At 47.3% G+C, this 25,312-nt stretch overlaps 1 protein-coding gene across 1 annotated transcript in view; it reads right to left on the bottom strand.

Moving 5' to 3' along the window:
- Positions 1-17,239: 17,239 nt before the first annotated feature.
- LOC124234346 (calcipressin-1) overlaps positions 17,240-25,312 on the bottom strand; it is a 96,462-nt gene continuing 88,389 nt past the window's right edge. Inside the window, exons 2-4 of the mRNA XM_046651680.1 lie at positions 23,607-23,780; positions 22,029-22,188; positions 17,240-18,998 (exon numbers count right to left, since the gene is read on the bottom strand). Of these exons, the coding sequence (XP_046507636.1) occupies positions 18,826-18,998; positions 22,029-22,188; positions 23,607-23,780 (507 nt within the window). The 3' untranslated portion in view covers positions 17,240-18,825. The remainder of the gene's footprint in view (positions 18,999-22,028; positions 22,189-23,606; positions 23,781-25,312) is intronic.

Genomic DNA, 25,312 nt, shown 5'->3' with positions numbered 1-25,312 from the left:
AGTTAAGGACTGAACAGGAAATACTGTCCCCTACTGGGAAGAAGCAATTTCCAGCCTAGCTTTGGATTCTGTGATTGGTGAGACGGCACCATCTGAAATTGCAATTAACCTGAAACCCCGGCCCAGGACTTTAGCCACACACTAAAGGCTGTAATATTCCATTTTAGGGAATTCTGTCATTGAGTATATGGGGAAATGGTTCATTCTCCTTCATAGACAGTTAGGAAGAAAACTGAAGAAAGTAACCCCTGGGTTTCATCCCAGTATTGCATCTTAGGAACTTGGAATCAGCCATGAGAATATTAACCACAAGCAGAAATTGTTTAATGATGCTTTTTATTATCATGAATTTGGTTTTCCTTTAAAGTAATGTAACCATGCTAGAAAAATTTATAAAATCGAGAAGAGAGAAAAGTTATCCAGAATCTCCCTCCCCTCCCACAGCCCTGGTAGAATGACCTCCCCCTTGAATTCATCTCTGACGAGTGATGTAAGCAGATGTTCCTGCCTCCTCATGAGGGGACATTTGCCAGACTTCCCAGTGTGAACGCTAACTCCTGTTCTTCTGGGAACTGACTTAAAGACTGCAGAAACCTAAGAACAGAGAGAAGGGGAAAAGGAGGACCTTGAGCGATGGTGAGCAAGGTCGAAGTGCTTCTTTAACCCTTCTCAGACTCTGCCCCTTCTCTCTAGCCCTCTTGCCCCTGCCAAGCCCAGGCCCAGACGGCTCTCACCTGATCACCCAACAATCTCCTCTGTGGTCTCCAGCCTTTCTTCTCTCCTGTCCACCCTCCTCATGGCCACCAGAGGATCTTTCAAACTCCCCAATCTTACTCTTCCTCTCCCAACAAAGTTTCACAGGCTCCTCTCGCTCACAGGTTCCAGTCTGGACTCCCCAGTAATACACAAAAGATGGCTCCATGTTCTGCCGCCTGCCAGAGGTTTCCACCCTTGGTCACACTTTAGAATCCGGGGGAGCTTTCAAAACTGCTCGGTGGTCCTGGTTTAATTAGTCTGGGGAGTGCCCCAGGTATCTGGATTTTTAGTTCGGTTCCCCAGGTCCTGGGGACGCCTTTCTGAACTACTTGCCGATTCCGGTGGCTCAAAAGCAAGAAGGACTTTTGTGTTCTCAAGGTCAGTCCACTGCAGCAGACAGCAGGTTTTAGACAGAGAAATGGGGGTGGGAATGAGGACAGGAAAACGAGGGAAGCTGGATCTGGGAGGGTGCTTGTGAGACCTCAGGAGACAGCAGCTCCAGGACTGGCCGGTGGCCTGGGAAGTGGAGCAGCCAGCGAACAGGAAAAGGAGGGCCAGTCTGCCTGGACGACAGAAGCTCTTCCACCCCTGGGCTTGGGGGACCATTCTCCCAGGCACTCTGCCCTTCAGTGGTCTTCAGTTGCTCCCTAATTTCCTAGGCAGTATAAGGGTAAATACAAATAACAAGAAATAGCATTTTCCCTGGTCCCAAAAGGGAAAGAGAACGCCTCCCTCTCTTGTTTTTGAGTTCTTATTTTAGAATTCTTTCTCTTTCTCTTTGGGATGTTTGCCAATCTTCCAAAAATCTGAATAAGTCCCTTATCATTCTTGCTTTCTAGGAATGTCTTTCTTAGGGACCTTGGAGTCAAGTCTTTGAAATGTGACCATCAAGGTGGATGGCGCCCTGTCTCCCTGTCTCTCCAAGAGGTTAGCAAAGGTGCCTGGCTCCAAGCTGTAACCTCCTACATATAGAAAAGATATGAGGATTTTAGTTATCCTTACTATTAGGTGTTTCAACTGTCCGCCAACTTCTGCTGTGGGGTGGATGAGGGAGGTGGGACTTTGGGGGACATCACTCAAGTGTCATCCACCCTTAGCCCAAGGCTACAGGACTTGTTCTGGCCTGCCACTGCGGTCTCCTGCTTTAGCAAGGGTGAGATTAAGCAAGTGTAGATGCCAGGTGAGAAGCTGCCCTCCTGTGGAAGTTGGACTGCGCCACAAGCACAAAAGAGCTCAGAAGAGTAGAAGATGGAAGGTCATCTCAAGTCTCGTGAAGAAGGATCAAGAACTCTACTTATGTACATATCACAGCAGAGAGTAGGACAAAGCAAGTCAAGGTTATTCACTGTAATAAGTTACTGCCCAGAGAAAAAGTGATAGAAAAAGGGCCCCCACACTCTTAAACACAGAACAGTCTGCTCCAGACAGAAGATGAGAGCAACTCCCCCTGTAGAGCTTGGGGACTACTGCTCAAAGCTCCAGTGGGAGTGGGGAAAGGGTTTCTAGCAGGAAGTAGGGACAGGGACCTATTGGTCTGGGAGGACACTCCCATCCCCAGGTCTCAACTCTTGTTCTTGTCCTAGAGGTAGATACCCAACTGTCTGCGAAAAAGGATGAGATCATCCTATTGGTTTCAGGGCCTACAAATAGAATTATTGGACCCTGAGGGCAGGATGGAGGTGGATGAGAAGGTTTCGTCTCTGGGTCCAAGAGGCATGGTTGGTGAGTATATGGGAATATTAGCCAGCAGAGCCTAGAGGTGTAAGCGTTGGTAGACAGAAGAAACCTCTAAGCATGTGGGCCCCATGCCAGTGCCCCAGGAACAAGCCCAGACTCGAGAACCCACCCCTGAACTATGATCTCATCCCTGGCAGGCCCCCAGTCTGCGGGTGGAGTGTCCATGACTTCTGCAGGCTAAAGATGGCATCTGTTAATCTCTGGTCAAGGTACACCTCGGCTACTCTCTGGATTCCAGAAACAGTGAACTCCATCATAACCTCTTAAGCCCTGGGGGTCACTAGATCCCAAGGTGGGCCTTGAGCTTAGTGTTATCATCAACCGGGGGAGTGTGCATCTAGAGGTCCCATACCTCGACTAGATGAACACTCCCCTTCTGCAGGTGTTTGCTGTTGTACCAACAACATCGTCTAAAACACCTTTCCTTTTTTGGTCCATGTGGCAGAGTCCTTCCCATCTGTCAAGAATCAACATTAATACCACCTTGCTGTAGTAACCTTTCTTGGGCTTCCTCAGGTAGAAAGGCCCAATCCTTCCTCTTGCACTCGATCCTGGCTGGATTATCAGGACTTTGATTCATTGCTATCCCCAACATTCAGCACTGTATTGGGTACCTGGCAGGTACTCAATAACTGTTCAGAGAATAAATGAATTCAACAGACGGAGAAACTGGCCTGAGGGTGATTTCCCCATTTGACAAAGTCACCCAGCTTGTTAGTTTCTCATGTCTTTGCACCAACCAGGAATAAAGACCAAAACCCAGGTTGATTTTTTTCATCCCAGGACGTGTCCTGTCCTTTATATGGGTGTAGACTTACCTTGGAGTTCTTGTTGTCAGTCACTCCTAGTCATCTCTAGTGCCTACCTGGATGGAGCGCCCCTTGTGCTATGATTAGGAAAGCCCATCCTCCTTCCCCACCCACACCCCCTGCCCTCTTTTACCTGACCCCACCTGTTGACTTGACCTACCGGTCCCTCCAACAGTCAACAAGAGTGCATTGAGGACCTACTGTCGATTGTTCTTTCTTGACACATGTGAAGTACAAAGAGATGCTCAGGGCACTGGCCTGAGACTGGAATTCAGCCAAGGCTGGTAATGACACACAATCAGAAGTCACACTGCTCCTTATTCAGCCCCAGTAGTTTCCCTTAAGAAGCAGGACTCTAGAATTTCTGAGCTTTACATATAAATCTTGCCATGGCTACCATCAGGCATGAGTGAGTTTCTCATCTTTCTAAGGCTCTTTCTTCTTTAGAAAACTATCTGTTTTACTTTACTGAAAGTAGATCCTTATGAAAAGTGGGCTCTTTGGGGGTCCAAAATTTCAACATATGCCACCAAACCCTTTTCTTCCTTCTGAATTTTTGGAGGAGCTCCTCATCTTGTGAATCTGTAGCACTTCCAAGAAGTAAACACATACATTCAAACACATATAAATACTAACAGCTATCCACTAGTAAGCCCCTCCCATGTGCCAGTTACACAGATGTAGGAAGATGGAGAAATTTTCATCTAAGCAGCTGGTGCGAGATGTCCTGCCTCTGTCAGGTAAGCCCACTTGTGGCAGACCCGGAGCGCCCTGGGCCCTTGTGTTGACAGGCACGGGGCCTTCAGAGAAAGAGGGGAGCCACCCTATGTAATGGAGGGAGAAGAGTTTGGACCTGGGTGTGCATTTGGGGTGGGTGGGATTTAGGAGGGCAGAGGGGAAGGAGGAGAGCGAGAGAGAATGGTAGGATGTTCTGCAAAATGAAGCCCCTCCTCTCAAACCAAAGCAAGTGGCCAGCTGGGCACAGGAAAAGATGCTCAACATCACTAATCGTCAGGGAAATGCAAATGCACACCACAGCAAGACACCACTTCATACCCACAAAGTCAGAGAGCGGTTAAGTGTCAGAGAGGACGTGGAGAAATTGGAACCCTCACACACTCCCGGTGGGCGAGTGCAATGGTTCAGCAGATTTGGAAAACAGTCTGGCAGTTCCTCAAATGATTAAACATAGAGTTACCATATGACCCAGCAATTCTACTTCCTGGGTATACACCCAAGAGAAATAAAAACAGTATGCCCACACAGAAACTTTTATGCAAATGTTCGTAGCAACATTATTCATAATAGTGAAAAAGTAGAAACAATCCTAACGTCCATCAACTGATGAATGGATAATTGAAATGTGGTATATCTATACAGTGGAATATTACTCAGCCATAAAAAAGAATGATGTACTGACACATGTTACAAGGTGTATGAACCTCACAAATGTTTTGCTAAGTGAAGAAAGCCAGTCACAAAAGATCACATATTATATGATCCCATTTATATGGGAGTCTAGAGCAGTGAAATCTATAGAAATAGAAAGGAGATTAGTGGTTGCATAGGGCTCGGCGTGGGGTGGAGGGTGGGGAGTTCTGGGATTGGAGCGCAGGGCTCATGTTCCAAAGAAAGAAGAGAGAATGAGCAGGACTTGAGAAGTGAGTGAAGTGGGGGACAAGGAAACAGGGGGTCCCTTCCACGGCCCTAGCTCAAGTCACTGGGTGGACTGAGATCTGGAAACATTGAGGGGAAATCAATGTACCCAGCTAGATATGGGTAATTCTGGAGTTGCTGAGAGAGGGCTGGGTGGAAGACTGTGATGAGAACCAGGGCCTGGGCCCTCCTAGGCACGTGGAGACTTCTTTCTGAAAGAAAAGTACATCTCTAATGGTGACAGAAATAAACACATGTCGGCATGTCAGCCTCAAACATCTTTCTTGGGGGAATTAAATGATGACCCTGGGATGGGGTGTTCTGGAATCTCCCTTGCTCAGGAGAACACCTAAGTCAACGGTGGCAGGGAAATTTTGAGCAGATCATATTTAGCTTAATACAATGCCTTCCCTCAAAACTCTGCTGCATCATAAACCACGGGAGAGGTGGGAGGGCCTGGTGGGAGGCCACCACTGACTTAGCAGCTTTGGCATGAGTCTGAAAAATTTTAAAGACACCTCCTCTGGCTTTTAGAATGTTTTTTTAGAACAGCGGCTGTGCCTAATGACACCACCACCTGGAATTACACACCATCTTTCTTTGGAGCCATACAAAGAACCTAACACGTTACCTCGGGGCTAGGTTAGCTAATGGGTTGAAGTCATGCTTTCGGTGTTTCTGGAAGAACATGGATGCAGTAACTCTCTCGAAAGGCTTCAGAACAATCAAGCATTGTGACAGAATATTTCTTTTTTAAACACGGGGAATCTGCAAAGAGTGAGGAAGCTTTATTAAAATATCCACAGAAGTGAATATAAATGATAAAAAGTGTAGGACAGCTGGAGGGCTTCCATCATCCTTTTTTATTGATACACAAGTCTCTTTACCCAAGGGTTCTTCTCGTACAAGAGAGAATCAGGTTGCTTTCTTTACTGTAGCACTAGGCGGAAGTGGTTCTGCTTCACTAATGGTGCAAAATTCACTGAGAGAAGATTTAAACTGGAGTTTTCATTATCTATCGGAGTAATAAATCACCTCAAAACTTAGCAGCTTAAAACAGCCCCGAGTGTATTCTCTCTGACTACACTGTGGATCACCTGGCTTCAGCAGGCCATTCCTCTGCTCCATGAGGTTGGCTGGGGCTATAGTCTCTGAGACTCTGTTTTGCTAGAATGTTCCAAGATGGCTTCTTTGCTTACGTGACTGGTATCTTGGTACTCCCCACTGTACCCTTTCTCTCCCTAGAGGGTCTCACCCTCTAAGCTGCCAGGCCTTCATAGGCCCAGAACAGACACAATGTCATGTCTACCACGGTCTGTTGGTTAAATTGAGTCTTACGGCCAGTCGAGACTCAGTGTGGGAGCAGACCTCACAAGGGCATGAATGCTGGCAGGCATGGCTCCTTGGGGGCCATCTTTACACACTGGCCACCACAACCCACAGCACTAGAGAGGCTGTGTGATGTGGTGGTTAGAGCAACAGCCCTGGAGTCAGACAAACATGGGTGGAAATTTTGCCTCAACCACTTTCTGCCAGGAAGAGGAGTGGTGACAATGTGGTATAAGACATAAAATCAGACTCGACATGTGCTGCCTTGACATCTGGTGGAATTCAGAGGACTTCAAATGGCTTAACTGCAAGTTCCCCTCTGGACTCTGCTCCCACGGGTGAGGTCCCCCAGCCAAACGACCCTCCTTATCAAGGGGACCAGGCTCAGTTCTTGCTTATTCCTGAGTAGCAGGACTCAGTTCCCACCCAGCTAGTGGAATTATTCAAGCAGGCCCATGCTACCCTCCTGTGAGAACCAAGGGTCACCCCACCCTACTGTTACTACAAAGCTTTCCTCCCACAGCCCCTCGTTGTTCACTCTGTTCCTGAGTGCCATCTCGTATGGCCCTGCCTGGTGTGCAATGTCCTTCTCCTCTGGCTGTGAGTGTACGAGACTAATAAACTGCAGTTGATCTCATGTATCTGTGGTCGAGTGTTCTGCATCCCATAACCCTGGGGCAGGACTCCCTTCCTCACCAGCAGGGTGAAGAGGAGGTGATTAAAATAGGTGACAGAAACAAGCGAGGTTTGGAGGGATGCAAGGCAGGGGCCACGAGCCCAGGAATGTAAGTATCCTCTGGAAAAAGGTAAGGAAACAGCTTCTCCCCTAGAGCCTCCGGAAGGAACACAGCCCTGCTGACATCTTGATTGTAGACTTCTCACCTCCAGAACTTATTATCTCACCTCCAGAACTTATTATCCAGAAGATAAGGCACTAAGTTTGGGGTAATTTGTTACAGCACCCATAGGAAACAGATGCATCTTATTTATCTTCTTCATGGCATCTCTTACTACCTGAAATGATTTAATGGATTTGTTCACATGTTTCCAGTCTGATTCCTCTTACTAAGCTCTGTGAGAGTGGGTACCGTGTTGGTCCTTTCTATTCCCCTCATCTCTAGCTCTGCCAACAGTGTCTGGCATTTCTGCATCCTCCATGAATACTTTTTAAATGAGCATTGAATGAAACGTTGCAATATTAACCTGTGTATGGTATTATCTGTGCTTCTAGTCTTCCATTAGTTCAAATAGTCATGAGAAGCCTGATTTTTTTAATCATAGTAACTGTACTTTGCATATTTTACAGGAATACTTTGTACCAAGAGTATCATACCCTTGAAAAAAACCACAAATTAAACCCATCCAAATTCATAGATGCATCTTTTTGTAAAATTGCCTAGGAAAGAGCTTACTAAAATATCTTATGCATTCATCAAAAAAGGAGACAAGAAACTAACATTTACATCAACATGGCTTGAAGGCTGCAGTACAGGCCTGGGGGAGGAGAGCTCAGGTCCACTGGGGGCTGGCGGCTCACAGCGGTGCACAGCCTGGCCCAGATGTGCTGGCCTTATGGTCCTGTGAGCCTGGCCCTGATGAAGAGTTCACACCTGTCATTTGAGGTCACACCTCACACCTTTGTATAGTTTTCTCTCTGCACAACTAATTGCCACCAACTTGGAAGTTTAAAACAGCACACATTTGTACTTCACAGTTTCCATGGGTCAGGAGTCCTGGTATGGCTTGGCTGGGTCCTCTGCTCAGGGCCTCTCACCAGGCAAGACCATCTGGAAATCAAGGTGTTAACCAGAGCTGCAGTCTCCCCTGAGGCTCAGAGGCCTCTTCCAAGCTCATGCAGCTGTTAGCAGAGCTCGTTTTCTTGTATTTGTAGAACTGACTTCCCTTTTTTCTAGCTGGCTATTGGCCAGGGACTGCTCTCAGCTTCTAGAAGTTTCCATCAGGTCCCTGGCACATGACCCTCCTCCCACAACCTGGCAGCTCACTTCTTCCCAGCCAGGAGGAGAGCCCTCCTGGCTTCTTGTCTCCTTCAAGGGCTCACCTGACTAGGTCAGACCCACCCAGGATAATCTTTCCTCTGACTAACTCATAGTCACTTGAGTAGGGCACTGAGTTCTACCTGTAGAACTCAGGACATATAAAGCGATATAATCATGAGAGTGATACCCCATCATAGTCACAACTCCTGCCCACACCCAAGGAGGGGTTCACGTAGGGCTTGTTCACCTGGGGTGGGGGTGGGAATTGTGGGGGCATCTTGGCCGTTCTGCCTACCGCAAGCGCTCGGCCCCAACTCACAAGGCATCCTTATCAATCCCACTCTCGTTCTCTCCAACCCCGGGGGGCACAGCCTCCCGCCAGATTTCTGCTGCGTCCGGGGAACTCTCTGGAGGCCGGGGATAAAGGAAGTATTTCTTCAGACGGGGGGTGCCCGCTGCTGAGCCCCCTTACCTTCTCCTACACGGCCCTGCATGGCCTGCCTAGGTCACCTCTCTGCCTCCCCTTCCATGCCAGATGTAACGCTGGCCTCTGCCTCCATCCGAACTTCCTGTCCCAAGGTGCTGTATTTCTCCCCTCACCGCTCTCTGAGTGTGCACAGCTCAATACTGGCAGCAGGGGGCGCTGGTGGCCTTGGCTGGTGAGCGGTCACAGAAGCTGAAGCTCAGCCACCTCCCAGGCCCAGCTCATCTTCTTAGGTTCCCAGCTCCCTCCCGGTTGTCAGGACCATGGCCCTGGGAGGAGGTAGGCTCTGCTTATGCCTGAGGTCTCCTCTTTCGAAGCCTGCTTCTCTGCAGGGGAGGCAGGCCCTGCCCGGGTGGGTGGCAGAGTACATCAGTGGGGGGCTCCCACAGCCAGGCCCCTGTCAGCAGATGAAACGCCTCCCATTCTGTCCATCATCTGGGAGTTGGGGTGAGGATGGAGGCAGGGGCACAGGGGTCCCTAATGGAAGAGGGGCCAGTACTGCCCCTTCTCTTATCCCTTTCTCGTCTCTGAAGGCCCCCTAAGTGCACTGTAGCGTTCACATCATTGGCAGTAGGTACTTGTCCTTAGGGCAGTCTCAGGAACTTGGCAGAACTCTTTCTAGTCTCTTCCTCCTGAGCACAGTTGCCCTGTGTGAGGTCTGGCCACACCATTCTGCGTCTTTCACAACAGGCCCAGGGGCTGTATCCCAGAGCATGGCAGCCAGCTTGCAAAGACCTGCTGGTGAGGCCGCGGGAATCCTGCAAGGTGGTCATTTGAGCTGTGAACTGCTGGCTCAGCACTGCCCCCTCTGCACGCGGCCCTTGCCTGGCGCCATGATTCTCCTTCTGCATCATGCTCCCCTCGCTTTCTCCTCCACCCCTCTCCATCAGCCTCTGTACTTGGAAGAAGCCGTGAGTGGGGCTCAAACTCGCTTGCTCTGAGCTTAGATAGAGCAAAGTCTGTCCCTCAGGGTACCCTTGACCCATGGCCTGAGTCCAGGACTCTCCCAATCAGGTGGACAGCCCATCACCGTGAAACTGTCTGTATGACCTTGTATAGCTCCCTCCCACCCCCAAATACTTGCTTCGAAGGACTTGGGCTCTCCGCTGAGATAACCCAAGATTGGGCATTAGCAATAGAAATGTCCTGAGTCCTTAAGGCCATCTGTTAGTCACTTGCCTCTGCCTCCTTTGAACCACCATCCTTGGAGGGTCCCTGCAGCGTATCCCAGTCAAGATCCACAACCCTCACTCCCTGGGGAGGAAGCTTTATTTCCAGAAAGTATTCTGAATTCTTGGTCATTCCTAATTCACACCACTGGTTCAGTGGTCCACCCACTGCCTAGTCTATGTGGCCCGACAAGGCTGGAGCAACATGGGTCATCGCATGCCCTGGGCAGCTGGCAACATGGGTCGATGGTGTAATTTCCTCCTCTAGAAGAAATTTAGTAGTTTCCAGTGTTCAGAGCCCAAGGCAGAGGCCTAAAAATCCCCATCCACACCTCTTTCAGCATTGTCCTGGAAACTGCACGGAAGTTAATATCTGTGGCAAACTCAGATACGAAGGAGGGTGCTTAGCATGTGCTCAGGTGTAACTGGGCAGTGCTGAGCCAGCAGAGAGTGTAGAAGAGGAGGTCAGACATGAAGGACAGAGGCCAGGAGGGAGAGGGCCTCAGAGCCCAGTAAGGATGTTAAATTCCCTTCTAAGTCGGGAGTGTATTAGCTTCTTACTGCTGCTGCGTCAAAGTACCACACTCGTGGCTTAACACAGTGCATATTTCTTCCCTGTCTGTTCTGGAGGCCAGAGCCAAACATCAGTTTCACTGGGCGAAGTGAAGGTGGGGGCAAAGCCGTGCTCCCTCCGGAGGCTCTGGGAGGAATCCTTTTCCTTGCTTGTTCCAGTCTCAAGAGCTGTGTTCCTTGCATCCCTGGGCTCGTGGCCCCTTCCTCTGTCTTCAAAGTCAGTGGTGGAGCATCTTCAGATCTCTTTTCTGTCGTCAGATCTCTCCCTACTTCCCTCTTTTAAGGTCCCTTGTGATTACATCTTGGGCCCACCTGGATCACGTCCCCAACTCAAATCCTTATCTTAATCATACCTGCAAAGTGCCGTTGCCCTATAAGATCACATCCACACGTCCCAGGGATTAGAACCTGGATATCTTTGGATCCATCATCCAGGTGGTCACGCACGGAAAGTCACTGGGGGGTGATGAGCAAAGGTGTGGCAGGATCTGACCTGGGGTAAGGAAGGTCCCTCTGGCTGCTGTGGAGAAGTGACTGGAGTGGGAAAGAGCAGAGCAATGCAGGGCGACCACACAAGAAGCTCCTGCAGCACCCCGGGGCGGAGACCTTGATGGCTTAGACCAGGCGATCTGAAGGAGGGGGACTCCGGATGCATTTGAAAACAGGTGAGAACACTTGCGAGTGGAGTGGACGTGAGGAGTGACGAAGAGGACAGTCAGGGATGACCCCAGCATTTCTCAGCTGAGCTGGGTGAATGGTGTCGCCACTGATGGGGACAAGGAACACTAGAGAAGGGATAGGTTTAAGGGTCCTGCTTGGAAATTAAGACAAAAGAAAGTTTGGACTTGGGCACATTTTGTCTGAATAAATGAAAAGCAAAATAACAAAAAAAGCCACCCTGAGCATAGGATGAAATGAAATTTGGCCCAGGAACCCACCTTCTGAGATTGGCAGGCAGTTCAGTGGAGGTCAATTTCGGGGGCTCTTTCCATGAACACAGGGAGTCTAGGACTCTGCCTTCCCACACCATGGAGAGGGCCCAGCCCTTCCTCTGCTCCTTGCTCAGGCCTGCATGGCCTGGACAAAGAGGAGCATCCTTCGCAGGGGAAGCCATCAACTGCGTCCTCGCCAAGCTTGGCCATGGGGGACCTTGGAGGAGGCTTTGTCCTTGGCGCTGAATCTCACCCACAAAGACAGAGTCAGGCTCTCCCCAGTCTTCCCTCCTGGGAGGCCCCGGCTGCTTACAGGCTCAGTTCTCTCCTTTCATCCCCTTTCTGTTTCTCCCACCCCAACCCTAACCTCTCCTGACCTCTGGCCTCTCCTCTCCCAACTCTGAACACAGATTCTTCCTTTGACTGCTTTCTCAGACACGGGAAGCTCGACCACTCACCAGGAAGACATTGATCTTTCAGAGAGAGGAGCCCCAGACACTAGGACCTGAGAGATCCTCTGGGGACTAAAGGAGCCCAGACTTAGTAGCATATTATCCTAGTTAAACATCTTGCAAGGGGAAACTTTTTCCATTCTTTTCCTAATGGGCCTACAAGGGTTAAAAAAAAACCAAAAAACAAGAAAACCATCCATACAAAGAATAACTTCTCAATAGGTTACAACATTAGACTCGGCTCAGAGATGGTGAGTAACCTCAGGGAGAAGAACACCACGTGTCCTGATGAAGCCACAATACCGGGAGGGTTAAAGAATATATCCACCAAGAATCTGGAACAGGGTGGCTCTCAACCAAACAAGAAGAAAAACCATTTTGGAAGTGAAATTCAGCCCAGAAATTCAGCAGAGAAAACCAGCTGACTCAAAGCCGAGGCAGTTCAGTGCCTGAGCATTGCAGTTGGGTTTAAGAAACAGCAGATGGCCAGCCAGATATTAAATGAAAACAAGTCCCGCCTCAGTGTGGTTTTCAAGCTCTTTTATCTGTCTGTCTGTCTCTCGAGCTCCTGAGCTCAGCAGTTGCTCTGAGTCTCTCACTGGCCACAAATGAAAGCTCCCTGAAGAATCAGACCAAAGCTGGTGTGGGCAGGATCAGCTCCCCGTTTTCTCTGAAGGTCTACCCTGATTCTTTCTTTTCCCATGGGAGCTCCTATTTTCCCAGATGCAAGTGGTCCCTTGGGCTTCCTAGGAGCTCAGCTTCCTTAGTTCCCAGTACCAGCCAAGGAGCCAGGCAGCAAATCTGGGTGGTGGGGAGAAGGCTGTGGGCACTTTTTTCCCACCATCACGTTTGTTTCCATGGTAGCATTTCATGTTGATGTGTTTATGGGTGTGCAACAATTTAATAAAAACAAGGCATACCATGCCGTAGCCAATTTAATCTATGTGAATCCCTCCATTCTTGATTATTCAATATGAAGATATTTTAAGAAACTTCTACATACCCACTTATTTAACAGTACCTCTACAAAAGCAAATTTTTTGCTTTTTCACCAAAGACCTGCCATGAAGACCAAAAACTGAAGCTGGGCCTATTTTTACCTTATCCAAATCATGAATTCAAATGAACTCAGTTAAAAGAGGTTATTTGGCAACTGAGCCTGTAATAAAACCCAATGAAGAATATTAGATGTTGGAAGGTATCGACATGCGTATTTGATATGAGCCACTATTTATAATGGTTATTCATGATCCTATATAACATTTAAAAGTTATTTCTCCAATATTCATGGTGCTTAAAATTTTTTTATTTTTGTAATAAAAAGAATGATATGGATTTTGTATAGTTTGCAGGAAAAATGTTTTAGAAGCTTCAGAAATAAAATTGACCTTGTAGAAACATAGTGGGTTCTTTTGTTTGTTTGTTTCTTTTCCCAATAGTTCATTCATTTCAAATGTATCACTACAGATGTATTTTCCTGGTCCAATATGTCACTGCTGCTCGAGGTCTCAGGAGAGGGTGGGTTGACATTAAAGACACATTAAAGTCAATTTTATTTACCACTGATTATTTGAGGGTGTATATTATTCTTTAAGGAAATAAATATCAAAAAGTTGATTTTTAAAGTTAACATTGTCATGGACATATCAAGCTTTTCTAGAAAAACTTAATTAGAGTGCTCACACTAATTTGGGGTGCTGCTTTGCCTTGCTGTATAATATTGTGTTTTAAGGATGTTATTAGGACCAGCCCCGTGGTGGAGTGGTTAAGTTCGTGTGCTCTGCTTTGGCGGCCCGGGGTTTCACCGGTTCAAATCCTGGGCGCAGACCTAGCACCACTCATCAGGCCATGCTGAGGTGGCATCCCACATAGCACAACCAGAAGAATCTACAACTAGAATATACAACTATATACTGGGGGGCTTTGGGGAGAAAAAGAAGAAAAAAAAAAAAGAGGAACATTGGCAAGAGATGTTAGCTTAGGCACCAACTAAAAAAAAAAAAGAATGCTATTAAAGCATTAGACACTTGAAAATGTTTTTTCCAGGATATAATGAGAATTGACACCTTCCCCCAACTGTTGCCCATTGTCCCAAGATTTGAAATTTTTTCTTTTATGCTGACTTTTAAAAATTAAATCAACTTTATTGAGGCATACTTTACACGTAACAAAATGCACCCATTTTGAGTGTGCAATTTGATGAGTTTTGGGCAAATGTATAGACTTTGTTTTACTGTGACTGTGTTGTTACTATTGCATTGCTCAGTCAAGATACAGAACACTTCCATCTACCTGAAAGTTTCTTTCCCGCCCCTTCCCAGTCACTCATCTTCTAGCCAATTGCTCCGTTTTGAGAAGAAAATTTTAAAAAGTTTTCTTTTCTTTCCTCTTCTATTGCCCTGCTCCAACACAATTATGTCTCTTTCTCTCTTTCTCCCGTTCTTGTTGTTTCAGCAGCCTGGCAATTTGTTGGGTTAAAGCACTGAGCTGCTTATCGGCTCTACTGACTAGGGAGAGGGCAACATGCCTCATTATTTTCTATTCTCTCTTAGTGACCTCTCACTGCTCTGCCTCTGAAATCCCCATCCTCCCACCCACCCATCCATCCATCCAACTACCCACCCATCTATCCATCCACCCATCTGTCCATCATCCATCCCTCCATCTTTTGTTGATTTCTACAATGAGCCACAGGCCACAGGAATCCTGCCTTCACTTGACTTATGTTCTAACAGGGAACACAAACAATTTAACAATTATGCTAAAAAGGCAATAATATAAAAAAAATAAGTCAATAAAAAGGCAATGGGGAAGTATGGGATACAATGGGAGATTCAGCAGGACTAGCTAAGAATGATTCTTAGGGAAAAGAGACATTAATGATGGAGACCTGTCTGACAAATATCAATGAGTCAGTTAATTATTTCAGTAACATTTATTGAAGGCAGCAGGCTGGGCACAGTGGTGGCTGCAAGTGATCCAGACAAATCTGAGTAGGATAGATGTGGGACTGCTTTCATGGAGTGCATATCATTGTGGAGTTAGCCTAGGCTGGGCTGGGGCAGTGGGATAATGTTCTAGACAGAGAGAACATGCATAATGGTGCATAGGGAAGACAACATGGTGAGTTGTCTGAAAATTCCACTGATCAGAGTATCAATGTCAGCCAGGAGCGGTGGCCTGATGGCCTTGAAAGAGCGAGCTGTGACCTGGGGCTATAGCAATCCTTGGCTCCCATTTGCTGTGTAGCATCGTCATGAAGCCCTAATCAGAATCTCACAAGAAAAAGAAATGTCGAATATAGATACCACATCTCAATCACTTGCAAATAATTTCCTTCTGTCTCTCATAAACATAGCCATGATTAAAATGACCTTTCACGAACAGCAGGGAGGGACTGCTGGAGAAAATGAGGTATGCGAGAACAAAATCCATCTACCTGATTGCTATGTAACTTTTGGTGAGTCACAAGAGTGAGAATTTCAGATGTGAATTAAAGATTGCCAAGAGTGGTGGCATGCTGGAAAAAATTCCTGACATGTCCTACTTTAGAATCAAAATACCAGAGAATTGGGGAAGAAAGAATATATTTTTTCCTTATGTTCTAACTTCTTCCCAAATAATTTTAAGGAAATTATTTATGCAGTTTCCCTCCGAATTGCTGCTTTTTAGGTGAATGTTACTTGATAGGCACTTATATTGAGGCAAACATTCCCTGGGGTTCTGCAAAAGCCGTAAAGGATGACAGACCCCAGCTGCCGATTCATTTTTGATGATAACATGTCCATATAGTGTATTGAATCCTTTGCAATTTGGTATTTGATAAAACCTATTTACTTTGTAGTGAGTTCTGTATATTCTACCTAAAGTTAAAGCTTTCTGAAAACCCAAGTCTTCTGTGGGCACTAATTCACACAGTGTTCTGGAAATGCAAAATCTTAAATGGTCGCTGACTGCAAATCAATGTTAATAACCCAAGTATTAACAGCTGCGTGAAATGTTATGCTTCTTTCATCGTTTACTACCCTTCACTAGGATGTAGCATACATTTCGGAGGGGCTGATTTTCTTTTCTTGGATGGCCCTAAGCTACTTACCATCAGATCAGAAATACAGACTATCAAATCTATTTAAGGAACGCAGTCAATCAATGACAAAGCGTGTGTTTTGCGGGATGCCACCCACTTTGCGTCTGTCAGTTTGCATTTTACCGAGTCTTCACACAAGCAGGGCCAGACAAAGAAATGCGGAGTCCTGGGCACATTCATGATTGGGGGCCCTTCATATCCATCAGCCTGGTAACCAGCAACCGCAGGCATTATTGGTTTCAGAATTTCAGTTGAGGCTGCCCCACGTACCTGCCACAGAACTACTCATCAGACATCATCCTTCATGAGTGAGGATGTTGGCTGACTTGCGAATTCTGCTCCAGGATCTCTTGGCTTCCCCGGCAGTGGGACCATCCACTTACATTTCCCCAGTTGTGTAAGCGGACCTGCTGGACGTCTGAGTTAACTGACAACACATTTTGGCTTCGCTCCAGCGTTATTTATGAAGCAGGATCCTGGGCTGGCGCATGTCTCAACCCAGCTCTGTTCATCCGTGGGCTCCTAGAGATTCCAAATGATAAATGACAGCTCCCCTCCCCCACTAAGTGGTCAATTAGTGAATCTGCTCACTAATCAGATTCAACCAACCTGACGGAAATGTGGATTCCCAACAGGTTTCAATTTCAAACATATATGGCTTTGAAATATGTAAATGCTCTTGGGAAATGACTGGATGAGGCTATTCATAAAAGGAAACAAGAGAAGCATGTGAATTTTCATGGAAAAATGCCGAATGTTAATCTTGATCCAGATGAATGTCATTTGCTAGTGTTCAGCAAATACATACTTGGTTGTTTACACCTTGCACACAGGAAGCTGATGACCCTTTGTAACAAGAATTCCAGGGAAAAGGCTGCCTGAGATTCAACCAGAAGGCTCGAGATGGACTTTCTGAACATAACTGGCCTTTGGGATTTCGTACCTTCTGTGGACAGCTTTCCTAACAGGAAGGAGAACTCCTCAAATTAACAATCATAAACACTGTTTAGTGGAGCAGTTAGTTTTCATCATAGTATCATCTCCCTAGACAAAGGAAATACTCAAACTTCCAATTTCATCCTTTTTCCCCTTTATGAGGTGACGTACTGTTAGTGTGGCTGACCCTCCGTGAACCATAACAAAGGATCAGCAGTTTCTATGCTCAAACTGAAGACGGGATGTGTCCTTCTGATAGAGCAGAATTCAAAGGGCTCGCAGACCGATCATTAGAAATAAAATGACAAACATAACTTTTCCGTAAAGAGCATATCGTGTCGATTTATTATAGAATGCGGTTAAAAAAAAATATTTTGAGGTTAGCCTCTCCAGTTTAAAAGCACTTCACTAGGAACACTTGACAGCTATGCAATGGTCTCTCCCTCACCTGCCCCACCCAACCTGCCGAGTTCTGTAAACAGGGTTCTGAGAACATTCTGTCAATTTCTTGACATGAACCACCAAATGTATTTGCTTCTTAAAGAAAACCATCTTCGGAATTTCCAAAGCATGCACTGTTAGCTCGGCATTAGGTATTTCCAAAGGACAAATTTTGTTATGGTATCATAAGGCCAAAATATAATACCTATTTACCAGACATACACATTACAACTAGAAAAACATTACAAACGTTAACCTAGTGTAACAATTCCATCAGGAATTAATGGGAAAAGGCACTGCATCTCTCTCATGTCACCACACATCGGCTACCCACTTCACACGCCTTGAATTCGAGTCCTGCCCAATGCTGTGACAGCATTTTCTACAACATACAATTCACAGTGGGTTAATACGTCTTACACTGTTTTCCCACTCCCAGATTCTTCACCCAAGTGCACAACAGGTATGAATATATGCTATCAGCTGTATTTACAAGTTTATCTTGATGTTTTAGTGGGGTAAAAAATCAACTATGTCACCCGACAGCTCTCCTAAAAGGCTTTTGGCTATGACTCATGGAGATAAACCACCACATGAAAGAAATCAATGAAACCGATGTCCTACCCAAAACACCTAAACTAAAATTTCTTATCCACAAAAAATTGGCAGTGAAACTGCGGTTCTCTGAATATTATAAGCGAAACTCTACACAGGAATTTCAGATCGACTTCTTTTGCCAAAGCACTGAGTTGTAGCTTGCTTCGGACAGGGTGCTGAGTGAGTGAGTTCCGTAGAATTCCACGTGTGAGCGCTGTTGCAAAGAGAGTCACGAATCTGGAGAGGTGACAGATTTTTCAAATGCTTTCCTAGCTTCCCAAAAGATGTAAAACAACAATGGCGGAACTCTATATACGAACAAAGGTTAGTCATGAAAATCAGTAATATACATGCACAAACATTAGAACATGAGAGGAAGAAAGGAAACACTACAATTCCCACATTGTATGGTTGTTGTTTTCGCAACCTTTCCGCACCAGACACTCCGTGGCTTCACGCAGTGCCTTGTCCTACCAGTAGAGATAGTCTACCCCGTGGGCTGGTTAGAAACAGAAGGCTCTCCCCGGACCCATTATCAACCTGCCCTTGGCAAAAACAGAACCTACTAGAAAAGAACAAGTACAAAACACTATCGTTATCAGTTTTCTCGAGACGTTCCCAAATGTCCTTGTGCGATCACCCCAGACTCAGTGATTGGCCCAGGACATTCCTGGGAGCCATGAACACTGACTGACGCGCAGCACTAGAACCAGGAGACAAAGCCTTGCCTCTCTCCTGAGCAACATGAACTGGAATTTCTGCCACCGTGATCACGGCTGCCACCTCCAAAGTTGTGACCGGCCACTTCCACAGTAAAAGATTCCTCCCCATTGAGTATGACTTGGATTACTTCTGCGTCCCGGTGCCTGTTCAGCTTAAGTGGATGGGCGTGTACTCCGGCCTTCGGGTCTGGATAATTTTTGGTTTGGGTCTCTTCATTCTTTCCATCTCGTCTTCTTCCTCGTTCTCCTGGTCGCTCTCGCATACGTGGACGACCACGCTGGGAGTGGTGTCGGTCGCTGCGTGCAATTCATACTTTTCCCCTGGGGAAAGAAAACGATTGCGGGGTAACTCAGGGAAGTCACTGACAGCCAATGGGCAACAGTAACTGGAATAGCAGTAGGGGTCTGTGGACATTCAGTGGGGACTGAGGGACATGGCCGGTATGCTCTGGATTAGTGTTTCTTTGCTGGTTCATCCAGGAAAAATATATATATACACACACACACACAGTCACGCACCGCCTAATGACATTTCGATCAATGACAGACCGCATACATGACGGTGGTCCCGTAGGATCAGTACCATATGGCCTAGGTGTGTAGTAGGTTTGTGTAAGTGCACTCTATGATGTTCACACCACAACGAGATTGTCTAAGGTTGCATTTCTCAGAATGTGTCTCCATCATTAAGTGACATATGACTGTAATATACAATATCATCATTGCATATTACTCTGCTTTCAGTCAAATACTCTGAGTCCAGGAAGATGAAAGGTACAGAAAGAATGTGTTTTCCAATTACACTTAACATGTCCACCAGGTCTCCTGAAACACCCAGACGACCCCCCCCCCCCCCCCAACCAGCGTGGTGTGAGGAGTATCTGTTCAGGAAAAGATGCCACATGAATAAATGTGTCAGGACAGGACAGAGTGAGCCTTCCTCCACAGAGCACCCCGGGGGACAGGAGGCACAAGGAGGGCCTGCATGAAGACACAAGGGTGGCTGGTTGAACCAGGGGCTCCCAAAACATTTTGGACCACGGCATCCTTTTTCAAACGACAGCTATCAACCCCCTGGAACCAGGAGTGTCCTGCTGCTCTGGGTCAGCCTTAGTTTTCCAGTTCAGTCAAGTTCAGGCCACTCTGGTCCAGCAAGGGCTGGGGGAGTTTTCTGCAGCAGCCAAGCCCTGGCAGCGCTCTATGGCACCGGTCTGGCCACAGAAGAGTCTGCATCTTGGGAGCTGAGGAAGGCAGCGCAGCACAGAGGCCAGCACTTGGCCTGTGAGTGCTGCCGCTTAGCACCCGGTGTTCATGGGCATGTCCCTTCACCCCCCTGTGCACCTCAGACTCCTCCTCTGTAAAATGGGATAATAAAGGCATTGATCTCAGGGAGCTGATTACATGAGTGAATGCAGGCAAAGCACTGGTACCTGGTACACGGTACCCATTCCCCATAAGTGTCACCTCGTTTCATTATGTTGAAAAATGGAACGTGAATGGTTACTGGTGGAAAGCTGGGAGTAGTAGAAATGCTGGGGATTTCAGATAGGGGTGCGGTGGGGAGGGAGGTAGCTTGCTTCAGTTTGCTCTACCTCTCAGTTGCGGGGGAGCCTGGGGTGGGTTTTCCTCCAAGTTCTCTTCCTGCCTGACTGGATTAGAAGGGCAGCTAAGCAGGGCTTCCTGCCTCACCCTGCTCTGGCGACTCCTCTGAACACAGAATGCGCTGTGACTCATAAAAAAGGTGGTTCCCTTCCCTCTATCCCACAGGGGAGACTGGACTGTCATCATGATTGCCTTTGAGAAGGTGAAGGCGCCTCTGCTCTCTCCTGGCAAGAATTAAGGTGGAGGGTCAGAGTCCCCCTGGGTCAGGAGGCTCTTGACAAATCCTTATCTAGCTCCCCATCAATCATAGTCTGGAAAGCTTGGCGTAGGACTGTATGTGCAATCTTGTTGGGGGCAAAGTAAAGCTGAGATAAGAAATATTGTTCAAGCTCATTGTTAAGTAAACTAAGGGGCCAATGGACATTATGTCCATTTTCTATAAAGCCTTCTCAAATAAGCCTTCTGGAAGGGAGTGGTACATTCTGGAGAGTGAGGAATTCTCTTTAGCATCTCTCCTTGCCTCTGGAGCAGTGTGACACCTCTCTGCAGGTGGAGATTTTGTTTCTCCCTCCTCTAACATCACAGCAGGTTCCAACCCTCAGCTGTGGGGATGCGCCTGGGCCAGGAGCTGCCCGGAGAAGCACACGCTTCCTCAGACCAGCCATTTTCCATCCTGACCTTCACGCCAGGATGAGCAGTAAGTAACGTGATCCTTGCTTCCTACCACACGGGGGATTTCCGTCGGGCCATGTTTTCAGAAATGTGATCTTTTCAATACGAAACTGCTGATGGTCCAAGAAAATAAAACTCTCAACCCAAAGGAACATCGGACTGCTGGTCAAGGAGAAAGCTGATGGTCTCAGCACTTACTGCGTTTGCTCCAAAGATGGGGCAGGAGTGGGGCTCAAACATCTGTACCCCAAGACCCTCTTGTACCCACCTCTCATCCAAACGCTATCAGAGAGGACAGGGGTCACTAACATTTTATTGTTTTCAAAAAACATGCATTGAGTGCTGCCTATGAGCCAGATACTGTTTAAAGTGCATTCTCCACAATGGTCTCCTCTCCCGGTCACTCCACTGGGTAACACCCATTTTACAGATGAGGAGCCTGAGCCAGAGTACCTGTCTCCCTTCATCCCTGCAAAGGACTGGAGCCTCCCCCTGCCGGGGGAGCACCCGTATGGGGCCAAGTCAGGGCATGCAAGACTGGGGCTCTTTCTTACGACAACTGATGGTTCTCTGTTCCCTCACACATTCAAAAGGGCAGGCGAGAATGAGATGAACGGTCAAAATTACCTTCCACTACAATGAAATTCCTAAAAGGGAGGGGTCTGTTTTGCCTCTCCAAAGTCCACCTGCTCATCCCCACTTGGAGCAACAGGACGTGGGGCCAGGTCTTGAGCCACCCAGATGAGGTGTGCTCAGTGGGTGAGGGGACGGATTCAGGTGACGCCGAGTGGGAGGGTCACGGTGCTTGGTCCCCATGGCCAGCTACAGTCCCTCTTATACACCTTCCCAAGGAATGAGGCCCGAGGCAGGCACGCAGGCTCCCAGCGTGAGTTACAGTGATGAGGAAGAATGCAAATAGAGAAGATTCACAACGCCACTGGCATCCATCACACGGAAAGTTGAAAAGGCAATGGGGCCGCCACTGCTCCCTGCTGCGGGGGAGCATCTGTGTCTCGGACCCGGAGCGCAATCTCTCCACATCTCCTTGCCCCGCTCCCCACGGAGAGCACCACTTACCTGGCCCTAGCTTGGAGATAGCGTATAAAAGATCATAATTTATGACAGGAGTGGCGTCTTCCACTTGTTTCCAACCGACCGGGGGAGAGGCAGGAGGAGAGATCAGAAACTGCTTGTCTGGATTCGGTGGAGCCAGGTGTGAACTTCCTATGTGTAAAGTCTGAGGAGAGAAATAAATACAGGCGGATGTTTCTCGAGGGAAGAACTGAAGAAATGCAGCAGCACTGAACGACCGAAGACAGGCGGGAGGGGACGAGCCACGTGGGGGCAGCAGGACCGGGCAGTTCAGGGACGAATGGTAACAGGGTCCATGAGCGGAGGGGGAGGGAAGAACTCTGGTTTTAGTGCAAACGTGATTAGAAGCCCCTCCCAGCCTGGGACTCCAAGCACGGGGACTGCAAGTAACTATGCTTGACCCAGACTGAGGGAAGATCAACAGAAATGGTTTTCCTAGAAATGGAAAAAATAAAGCCACTGTCGTCCAGGTCAGGAGGGATCTCAGAATCTATTTCTTCTAGCTCCTCATATCACAAAAGTGCAGCTGAAGCTCCAACAGGCTAAGCAACGTCTCTAGGATTATACAGTTGTTTAGGGGATTTTCAGAATGAACAGGCATTTACTTTAATAATCAGAAAAAGTCATGGAGGGACCAAGTCTTTACTTACATGGAACCCCAGAAATGCACAAAGGAGTGAGCTCAGCACTAAGGATCCAAGGCCAAGGCTTTGCCTCACATCCACTACCAGGGGGCAGGGCGGGCAAGTTCGTCTTCTCGGGCTGGAGCCTTTCTGCAGGGTCTGCTTCCAAACTGGTGTGGAACTCAGAGCCCCCACAGGGGACTGGGGTTCACATTAACCAGGGAGCAGAATCTGAGAGAAGCTTCTTCCCCCTCCCCACTGCCAACCTGTTCGACCCCTGTTACATCATCAAATGGAACTTTGTGAGCTGCCTGGAAGGTGGGCCACCTATCATGGAGGGTCCCCAGGGGGAGAGCTGGAAGGGTGGTGAGCAAGAGAAAAAGCAAACCCACTCACAGCACCGCCTGAGTGCCCTGGGGCTGGGACCCCTCTACCAGGAGGAAGTCTTAGTCTTGGGTACATGTCTGGTCAACTCATTTTTTTCCTTCAAGCCGGGCCTGGCAGCCCTGTGTTGATGTGTATCCTGCTGGCAGACTACAAGTTCTCCACTTAGAGAGGAGGCTGCTGAGAACCTGCACAGAGCCAGGAGCCAGTCTGGTCTGCTCTGGGCCTGGAGCAAGTCATTAGCCCTGATCCTTGAGCCAATTCATAAAAACTTGCTACACAGATTCTGGGGTTCTGGGGAAGCCGTGCCCACAACACTGCTCTCTACCAGCTCGTTCTTCCTTCCATCATCACTCAACCCAAGGAGGTCAGGAACCATTTCTGAGAGAGCTTTCAAATACACACTGATGTTTTCTTAAAATAGGGCAGACAAGGAAAATTTGGAGTATGAACTTTGCCCTTCTTAAGATGAACTCTTGGAGTCTTAAATCAACTCAATTGATGTACAAGCTATTTTTAGAAGGAGTGAGTGGGAGGATTGATGAACTCGACTGACCTGAGCAAAATATAATTTCATTTCCTTCCCGAGAAATTCAGTCTTATGTAGCTGGAGTCTCGCGTCGGCTGCAGATAAGGGGTTGCTGAAGTTTATTCGGACTCGTTTGAAGCTCTTAAAATATTGAAAGGTGATATCCTTGTCATATGTCTTGAAGAGGGATTCAAATTTGGCCTGAAAAATAAAATGAAAGGAGTTAAAATTTACCAGCATATGACCCTTGATTAGACAACCGATTACATTTCTTATTGAGCAATGGAATTAGTAATTACTAGTAATTATAATACCGATAATTATTAGTATCATTTCAAGAACTCCTAACTTCTTTCTTCCAGAAGACAAAACTCAACTTTCTCCTCTGAGCGATTGTGCCCTTTTAATTCTAATACAGGTGATTTTATACGAAAGTAAGGATGTATACGATTTACTAACTTCATTTATTCAGCAGAACACTTACTAATACTTAAATACTTGTTATAGTCACAGAAACCTTCCTTTTAAAGTAGAATGAGCATTTTCGAAAGAGGACCAGCTTGGTAATTTGCCACCCCTCTGGCCTGACAGTTCCTGTATCTGGTGACCTTTGGCCATCCCCCACTCAGCTGAGGGCTTTGCTGTGTGCATCAAATACTTCTTTAGGGCTTAAAAGCGCTAGAACTAATTTGAAAAACCCATTTTTATTGAACTGGAAAAGAAGTTAATAAAAAGCCTTACATTCTTAACGTAAAGGAAGTGGGTTTAAAAAAAATTCCCACTATTGTTTTCCCACTCAATCTGTTACTTTTTAACTCTCTAAAAATAATACTGGTTTAAAAAGATGAGAGGACTGCCAATGGAGCCGTTTCTGCAGGCTGGCTTGAACATATATACATCTCTAGCTCTAATGTTATAAGGGCTGGTGAAAATTCTGAAACAGCAGGAGCTCTTAGAATTGAAATGCCCGAGGTCAATGGTTACTAGCTTAGATTCAGGAAAGAGCTCATCAGCCTCCTGGGAAAAGCTCTGGGGGACGCCCCCTTGGTGGGTCCAGGGGTGGAGGTGTCGGTGGGGGGAGCTGGGAGGCCGCTGCAATCCTTCAGCATTCCAACCAGAGAGCAATGGGCAGTTGAAACTGAGGAAGATTACATGGACTTAGTTGCTGTGTTTTACGAGTCTTTTATTCCAGACTAAACACTGAGGAAAGTTCGGGAACCCCTGTGAAAGGCAGAAGGGGGTGGCTGAGAGTCGGGATGGGGCAGCATGCCATTTACACAGGGGACTGGTGCAGAAGAGGAGGCAGGGCCCACAAAGTAACATAGAAACTGATGGAAAGCACAGGACTTCTGCAGAGGAGAGAGAGGATTCTGAATAGAGATGAGAACGTCTTCAAGAATACTCAGCGATAGAAAGAGGAGGAGCGAAGGGGCCACCCTGGACCACGTGCTCGCTCCACATGGCAGGGCTGCCAGCAGGTCTGGTGGTGTCTCCAAGAGGCAGGTTGTTAACGGGGAGTGGGAACAACCCACAACTTTCTCTCTGCAAATTCCTTGGCTTTTCTTTAGTTTCTAGAAATTTCTGTGACTTTCCCATGAGGGGTTTCACAGAGGCAAAGAATGAGAAAGAAAGCAGAGCAGATGCTTCACATGGGATTTCATCTGGCTGCCTCTGACTTTTTTCCCCACCTCTCTGTGCATGGGCAAATTTCTGGCATATGGATGTCTGTGTAA

This window comes from Equus quagga, unplaced genomic scaffold, assembly GCF_021613505.1.
Source record: "Equus quagga isolate Etosha38 unplaced genomic scaffold, UCLA_HA_Equagga_1.0 73442_RagTag, whole genome shotgun sequence".
In the NCBI taxonomy this organism is placed as follows: domain Eukaryota; kingdom Metazoa; phylum Chordata; class Mammalia; order Perissodactyla; family Equidae; genus Equus; species Equus quagga.
This window is presented reverse-complemented; position numbering and strand designations above follow the sequence as displayed.